Genomic DNA, 8,350 nt, shown 5'->3' on the forward strand with positions numbered 1-8,350 from the left:
GTCCATCCGTGCCCGTCTCTGCCCAGGACCAGATTGTAAATGCCCCCGGGTGGCCAGTCATGCAGCGGGTGGCCGTCCACCGGCCCACGCCTGAGGTGTCCCCTCAGCACAAGCCATTTCTCCCCGTCTGCTGGACCATGGTTTGTGCACCGAGGGTCCCAGGCCAAGAGTGACCTGACCACAGCACCCTGGCCTTTCAGACCTACTGTGTGCGTTGCAGAACGGCTGGATTCTTAAAAGGACACGCATCGCCCTGGAGGAGGGACAGCCTGCCCGTCCCCTGGGGAAGGGACAGCTTGCATGTCCAGCAGGGGCTGCCCACCTGCAGGATAGGTGACCAGGACAGGTGGCTGTCGAATAAGATTCCTGGGGATCCCGGAAAAAATAGCCACATGTCCTAAGACCCAAACCACAGGAGTCCAGTGCCCCTGGCCCTGGAGGGCGGAGGCTGGACCAGGGTCCCAGGCTGAGCTCCCTCCACGGGCTCCAGGGGGCTCCTCCTGCCTCTCCAGCTCCTGGGCTCCAGGTGGCCCTGGGCTGGTGGCCCTCACTCCAATCTCCACGGGTCTCCTCCTCTGGGTCTGCGTGTCCTCTTCTGCCTCCCGAGAGGACACTGCCCCTTGATAATCCACGAGGGTCTCGGGTTAACTGCTCCTGACCCCCCCCCATTTCCCCACTCGGTCCAGGTTGGCGTGGACACTGTCCCCCCTGCGGGCTCCTGAGGGAGACTTCAGGGTTGGGGAGGAGGCCGGGGAGCGAGGCCAGGGAGGAGGCTGGGGAGGTTATCTGGGACGTCTTTGCTGAGCTCAGGGACACGCCCGTTGCAACACAGTGAAGCCAAGCCCGGGTCAGCAGCCGGTGCCCCGCCAGGACCTGGCCTTGAAACCCGGCCGCTGCCTCATGGCCACGCGGGGCTCCTCCCGGGATGGCGGAGGCGGAGGCCACGGAGGCCGGGCCCTGGGTGCTTACCAGGTGGCTTTTTTACGACGGCAGGAAGTTACTCAACCCCGGCGGCGAGTGCTGAGCAGTAATGATCAGTGCCACAAAGAGGAACGCGGCGCGGGGACCCAAAGGGACAATGACACTCTGCAAGGAGGGAGCGACGGGCCTCGGGACACCGCGCCGCTGACCCCCAGGCGGACCTGACCGGGGCCTCCGGGAGGCGCCGCCCGCAGCCTGCAGGACGCCCCAGAGGAACCAGCACGTTCGGTTTCTCTTTGTGGAGACTTTTTCCAGTAAACGAAAATCAAAGACAGCGACAGACTTGGGGCTGGGGACACCTGAGTGGGAGCCGAGGAGGAGGCTGGCTGTGCTGTCACCGGCTGGTAAGATGCGCTGACCCCGAGGGAGAAGGGACAGAGGGCTGGGGACGCGCTCCTTCCCACAGGGCAGACCCACGGCAGGCCACAGGACCTTTGGACGTGCCCTGGGTGAGCTGAGACCGGGAGCGTCCTGGCCACCAGGGATCCCCGACAGGACAGCTCAGAGTCTCAGCTCGGAGAAGCCAACTTGGTGCCCAGCGATAGACCTTTGGGTTTGGCAAGGTGACAGGTCAGAGGTCATTGTGACATTTCCCATCTTTTGGACCCAGCCTCCTGGGCAAGATGGACCGGCCCGTGCTTCTCCTCTAGTATTTCGGGGACTTGGCGCAGGTCCAGCCTGGGTCGGGGGTGGGCGTCCAGGGCTGGATGGCCAGGACCTGTTTGGGGGCTGGGAGTGGCCTTTCACGGTGTCTGCCAGATTGTCAAAGGCAGGTGGGACACAGCTCATGGGCGGTGGCTTCCGCCTTCCCGGTAGCCAAAGGTGGAAATCATCCAACTGTGTCCCTGGGTGCAGGCATTCGGGCGGGCTCACATGTGGCCCGTCCACTGGGTGGAATATTAGTCAACCATGAAAAGGGATGGAGGTCCACCCGCAAAATGGAATATTACTCAACCATGAAATGGCATGGGGCTCTGAAAGGTGCTTCGTCAGACACGAAATCTGGAGAACATCACGCACAGGACGAAAAGGCCACCTAGTCCGTGATGGCCACGAAAATGTGATGTCCACGGGGGGGGGCGGTGGCCCACCACGCCTGTGATCCCAGCCATCTGGGAGGCTGAGGCAGGAGGATGGCTAGTTGGAGGAAACATTCTAAATCAGGCGACAGAAAGTGGTTTCAGGGGCTGCCAGGGGACCTGGGGGCGCACTGAGCCTCGCCTGACGGGCCTCCCTGGACCGCAGACCACACAGGGCGGGATGTCCCCTCCACGGTCCACCCTTTACCCGGTCCCTGGAGGACCCAGGGACTGGAGGAATCTCAGCCAAACACGCGGGGGACCCCCAGGGCTCGCACAGGCCGGCCAGGCAGCCTTCGGTCCACCTCCAAGGAGCCCAGCCTCCTCCTCCCGCCCCAGCCTCCTGGGGATCCCCCCGTGGAGTCCTCGGCTTGAGCAGCAGCCCCGGGTGCCACGATCTTGCAGCGACCAGCGTGTAACCAAGGGCGATAAGGAGGCTCACCCGGGAGGCCACCCGTGGAGGCCAACGGTGGAGGCCCACCTGGAGGCCCCGGAGCTGGCGCGCCCAGGGTCCCAGAGGCCGGCCAACAGGAGAGGCCCGCGGAGCGCGTTTGCAGGGGAGGCCTCCCAGGGACCCCGGTGGGGGCGGGGGACACTCCTGGCTCCGAGCGAGATCCCTCCGCGCTCGGTTACGGTCACTGTGCAGCCGGGAATCCCCGTCCATCGGCGCTGCCCAGCCTCCAAGTCCACTTCCTTCCTCGGCTTTGTCCTCCCTCCGCGTTTCCGGGTGGGTGCCCCCGAGGGAGGCTGCCGCCTTCCCGGCCTCGGCAGGGAGTCCGAGCCAAGAGCGCGCTCCTTCCAGACAGGCGACGCCCGCACGGGGCCGTGCGCACCGACTGGCCTCCGCGCAGGTGCCCAAGGAGCCCAGCCTCCTCCCGGCCTCCCCATCCAGGGCCCTGAGGCTTCCAGCCTCCTCACCCATGTTCCTAAGGAGCCCGGCCTCCTCCCGGCCTCCCCACCTGGGTTCCTGAGGTTCCCAGCCTCCCCACCCAGACTCCTAAGGAGTCCTGCCAGCCCCAGCCTCCCCACCTGACCTCCCTGCTTGCCGACTGTCCCTTCTCTTGTGACCCCACCCCGGTCCCTCAGGAGCTGCGAGCGCCATGGGGGCCCTGTGGCTCCTGATGTTCCTGACCCCCGCCTCCTGCCTGCTGGACACCACCCAGGGTAGGCACGGCGGAGGGGGACAGCGCGTGGCCTGTGGGTTGGCCTCTTGATGGGACCTCTGGCCGCGGTGGGAGGCAGGAGGAGGGCTCCTTGCATTTGGTGGGGAGTTACTGGGGGTGGACCTCAGGGACACGCGACCCCTGAGCCCCGTCCCCAGCCCTATTTTGCGTTCTATTTAGAGACAGGGTCTCCCTGAGTGGCTTAGGGCCTCGCTGTGGCTGAGGCTGGCCTTCACCTCGAGATCCTCATGCCTCAGCCTCCCAAGATGCTGGGAGGCGTCCTTCTAAGAGGGACTCTGGGGCACCGACGTGCCCTGACCACAGAAGCAGAAAGGGGAGGGGTGGACACAGGAGGAACCCTGAGGGCGGGTCCCCTATGGCTGAACCGGGTTCCACTGTGACACTCCAGAAGGAACCAGCCCCACCCAACCCTGGGCTCTGGCCCCAGCTGACAGTGACATCAGCCTCCAAGAGGCCGATGAAGTCGCTGGTGAGGACGTCACAGCAAGAGTCCCATCTCGCCGAGCCCAGGCGCAGTCCCCTGATTCTCTGTCCCCTGCGTGACAAGGCTGACCAGGGTCTCCCTCCCCACCAGTGGGCACCTAATGACATCACTGTGGCGCCCACGGCTGGGGGCTTCTGCCAGCTAGGGGTAGTGACCTCTCCAGGGACAGCTCCTAACTCCAAGGACAGGGCCAGGTCACCCGCGGTGGGTGGAGAGGAGAAAGACCCCCTGTGTCCCCTAACGCCAGCTGGGGACATCGCAGGTCCAGAGCCGCCCATCAGGAACCTGAGGATGGACGCGGCCCGGAGCCACCTCACCTGGGACGTCAGCGCACCTTCTTCCACTATTTACTGCGTCACCGACTCCGACCACATCCAAGAGGTCAGCACGTGCCCGCACCCACACGTGACAGGTCTCCACCCACCACGGGGACGGAAGGCACCCAGAACCCCGGGTCTACGCCCGAGCCACCATGGGCGGGGGACGGGTCACTTAGAGACAGCGAGGCTCAGCTGCCTCCGGGGACGTCCAAGAGCGCCCCTGCCTGAGGGGTCACGGGGCAAATGACAGCCCTTCACGGGTCTTCTACGGTGGCCGTGGCCAAGTCCCTCGGCCCAGGGACCGCGAATGGCCGGCGGGTAGTGTCCCCCGTCCTGGAGGCTGCGGGTCCCAGGCCAAGCCACCCCCCTGCGTCCGTGTCTTCCCCCAGGCCCAGGACGGCACCTACTGCAGGTACGAGACGCTGTCCTTGTGCACGGTCACCAACTACACCGTCACCGTGGACCAGCCGCCCTTCGCCACCTGGATCCTCTTCCCTGAGCCAGGTCAGCGGGGCCTGGCGGCAGCTGGAGCTGGACTCGCAGGATGGCGGCCTCCCGATCCTCACCTCCGCTCCTCACCTCCTACTCCTCACCTCCTGCATCTCCTCCTCCTCCATCTCCTCCTCCTCCTTCTCCTCCTCCTCCTCCTCCTCCTCNTAGCTCTACTTCTGCATTCCTCAATACCTTATTCCCATGAATCTTAAAAACTGACTTCACCGTGTCTTTAGTCATAGAGATTTGGCTTATAATCAAAGAACTAGACACTATAAAGGCCAACAGTACAGTTAATATGGTTGTGATAATTTTACATTATCATCATCATGCTATCAGCAGTGTTTATTCAGATCCCAAGAGTAATTTGTAACATTGATGTACATTTTAAAGCAATTTGGTATATTTAATCAACATATTTAGTACATACCAAACCATGTGCCAGTACTTATTGTTGGGCAAGTTTTAAATATACACACACACACACTCAAACACGTTTTCATTCTTACAATAATGTTTCAGGTGGATATTATTTCTATTAGCCCTCAATTTTATTTTACAAATGAGGAAACTGAGATATAGACAGATTAAGTAACTTGCTTAAGATTATATTAATCTGTAAATACAGGAGCCACTATTTAAATCCTAGGCAGTTTTCTCTCTAAAGTTGTTACTAGATATTGTGCCATATTGTGCTTACAGACAGATAGGTTAAAGATTAAAATTGGTTTATAAAAATAAACCCAAGCATTTTTTTGCATAATTAGTTCCTTCGATGAACTGGAAAAAAAATTAATTAAAAACATATATAAAACTTGTTAGAAATAAATTGTTTTATAAAGATTATTTCATTGATAAAATAAATACTGGTTTTTACACGTGCAATTTTTTTAAAAAATACAGTGTGAATTATACTTGGTTTTTTTTTTTTGATTTACAAGTGCTTCATATTTTAATGAAATTCAGAAAAAGGAAACTAAACCAAAAGTCAATATACCTTTGCCAAAGCTAAAATTGATGTCTCTAGGTGTTTTCTGTTGAATGACACTTAGGGATTTACTGCTGCTCTCCTGGCTGCTTCCTTATCTTTCAATGAACCTCATAAGTTGGAAATCCACACTGGTACCCCAGAGTCATATGTTGAGTCATATACTGAGCTTTTCTCAGCCTTGCCTTTCTGTCAAAAAGAATATTGAATATTGTGTAAGGATGCACCGTGGTGTTGTGGAAAGAATCTTGGACTTGGTGTCTTAAATCCCAAGTTAAAAATCTTGACTCCAACAATTACTAGCTTTATATAGTTTTGGGAAAATCATTCAACATCTAAGTTTCAGTAAACTTATTGGAAAATGTGTTTAGTAACTCCATCATATAATTGCTTCTGAGGATTAAATGAGATATGAAGTGAACATGTGTCCTAGATATTAATTAATATTAAAATTGTTCTTTAGTCTCTTTTAGAGATCTTGATGAAGACAATATACATATTTCAAATGGATTTGTGTTTGCAAAAAAATTATCATTCATCATTTTCCTTGCATTATTTCATTTATGTATTTTTTTGCATTTTTTCATTTAAATACATAAGTTTGACTTGGCAGTAACATGCCATATCTGTCAAAAAATGATAACAATGAGAAAAACATAACCACTTCCAAGAGTGTTTTTTGTTCAGGCTAACATTTAGACCTCAGCTTCTGTAATATCCAGATAGAAGACTGTTAGAAATATTTTTTTCTTTGTCCCTCATCAATAATGGAGAAACCAGTCATTGCATCAAGTTGGTCACTAGTAGCCTTGCCTTTATTTCCTTTGAAATTTGTACGACACAAATGGAAGACATATTAGGTATATCACATGTTATGCAGTTTTTGTATCTGAAGAGAAAAACTTCTTTAAAAATAAGTTCGGGGGCTGGGGATGTGGCTCAAGCTGTAGCGCACTCGCCTGTCATGCGTGCGGCCCGGGTTCGATCCTCAGCACCACATACAAACAAAGATGTTGTGTCTGCCAGAAACTGAAAAATAAATATAAAAAAAATTCTCTCTCTCTCTCTCTCTCCTCTCTCTTAAAAAAAATAAGTTCTTAGTTTTGATCACAATCTCACATGGTAGTCAGGAAAATATAATGTTTTTTTTTTTGCTGAAACTAGTGACTCAAAGTGGTGAATCTGGTTATAAGAAAAAAATGCCGCTTGCTTTCTGTGTTATGTACATCCATGAATATTTGGCTTGGTGACTTCCCAGGAAATGGCCCTGGGGTCACCCACTGTCCTCCAGCTCAGCTTGGGGCTGTCCTTGACAAGGAGAGAAAAATGCTGAGTGACACCAGGGCTGCGACAAGCCCCTGCAGAGGCAGGAAGCAGGGACCTGCAGACTGTCCTCCTAGGACAGTGGCCCCCGGGGCCCAGGGAAGTAATCCAGCTGGGCTCCAGTCAGCAGAGTGCAATGTCAGGTGCCAAGCTGGCGCTATTGGGGACCCGGTGGCCAGCTGGGGCTCAGGGTCAGGTTACCCCGGGAGCTGCAGGAGGGAGGGACACCGGCCAAGTGACCCACACCTGACACTGGGCGCACACCTCCACCTGGGCCTGCGCCGAGGGTGGCTCCTAGGACCCTGAGGCCCCAGGTGATCCCCCCTGCGGCTGGACCCCAGCTTCTGCAGGACAAGGCCAAGCTCATGGGTCACCTCTGGGCCCCAGCACTCCCTCATCCCAGGACAGGTCAAGGACACCAGGACCCCCAGGCCTGCTGTGGGGGGGGCTCTGGGAGGGCTGACTCCCAGGAGCAGCCCATGAAGGGGACGAGGGTCCTCACCAGAGAGACCCGAGAGCCGCCTGCCCGTCCACCATGGAGGACCCAAGAGAAGGCTCCTCTGGGGGCAGGAGCAGCCCCAGTGACCCTGGACCTCGGGCTTCCAGAGCCGCAGCTGCTCCCCGATAGGAGGCCACTCTCCAGAAGCCTGTCCTTCCCAGGGCTGACCCTCTGCCCCGGCCAGCGTCCTGCTGACCCGCGGACCCCCGCCCCCGTCCAGGCAGGCTGCGCGGCCTTGGTGTCCTGTTTATTTCTCGGCAGGTGCCACAGGGAACATGATTGCGGACTCGCTGTGCGCAGCGGCTAGTGCTTGGGGAGTGGACACGATTCTGTTAAATAAATACTCAGGCGGGCCCTACAAGCTCTGGACTCTGGGTCTGCCTGGGGGCCTGCTCAGGGCCTGCAGGACACGGTCAGGATGCCTGGCACCAGCGTGTGGAGCGGGGTGTCCGTGGTCACAGGTCACCATGAGTCCCTCAGCGCCCAGCCCCGACAGACACCCTGGCCAGGACAGACGGGAATTTCTGGAAGGTCCATGGTCCCCAGCGGAGGGTGCTCCCACCCTCTGGTCCCCGGCGGGCGGCCCCGGCGACGCTCTGGCCTAGATGACCTTCTTGAGCTCGTCGTAGAGCACCAGCACGAAGGCGCCGCCCATGCCCCGCAGGACGTTGGACCAGGCGCCCTTGAAGAAGGCCTTGCCGCCCTCGTCCTTGAAGATCTTCCTCCAGCAGTCCACGGTCCCCGTGTACATGATGTCCGCTGCGGGGACAGGGGCGGTCAGGAAGGACAGGGCGGCCGCCATCCACCCCGGGGACCTCAGAGCAGGGGCAGCCTGACGTGGTCACTGCAGCCGGAGCTCTGACCAGAGACCCTGCTGCCTCCCAGGTGCCCACAGGCTTCCCCTGCAGGGTCAGCCGAGTCCCCCCGCAGGACCACCGCTCCCTGGACGTGCAGACTGCCGCGGGGACAGAAGCCTGTCCCTCGGGACCCCCTGCAGGCG

General features: G+C 57.4%; 2 protein-coding genes across 3 annotated transcripts in view; one reads left to right on the top strand and one right to left on the bottom strand.

Annotated features, from left to right (window-relative positions):
- The first annotated feature begins 2,241 nt into the window (after positions 1 to 2,241).
- On the top strand, positions 2,242 to 4,752 carry LOC107160184. The gene is made up of 4 exons (XM_048784634.1): positions 2,242 to 2,911; positions 3,147 to 3,224; positions 3,976 to 4,109; positions 4,438 to 4,752. The coding sequence occupies exons 1-4, from the start codon at positions 2,242 to 2,244 to the stop codon at positions 4,750 to 4,752; spliced, it is 1,197 nt and encodes a 398-aa protein (XP_048640591.1).
- Positions 4,753 to 7,582: 2,830 nt separating this feature from the next.
- Positions 7,583 to 8,350, bottom strand: part of Asmtl (acetylserotonin O-methyltransferase like) — a 24,996-nt gene continuing 24,228 nt past the window's right edge. For both annotated transcript variants that reach the window (XM_015506835.2, XM_048784641.1), the window contains exon 12: positions 7,583 to 8,301. In XM_015506835.2, the coding sequence (XP_015362321.2) occupies positions 7,827 to 8,301 (475 nt within the window). In that variant the 3' untranslated portion in view covers positions 7,583 to 7,826. The remainder of the gene's footprint in view (positions 8,302 to 8,350) is intronic.

The sequence above is a fragment of the Marmota marmota genome, unplaced genomic scaffold (genome assembly GCF_001458135.2).
Source record: "Marmota marmota marmota unplaced genomic scaffold, marMar, whole genome shotgun sequence".
Lineage (NCBI taxonomy): Eukaryota > Metazoa > Chordata > Mammalia > Rodentia > Sciuridae > Marmota > Marmota marmota.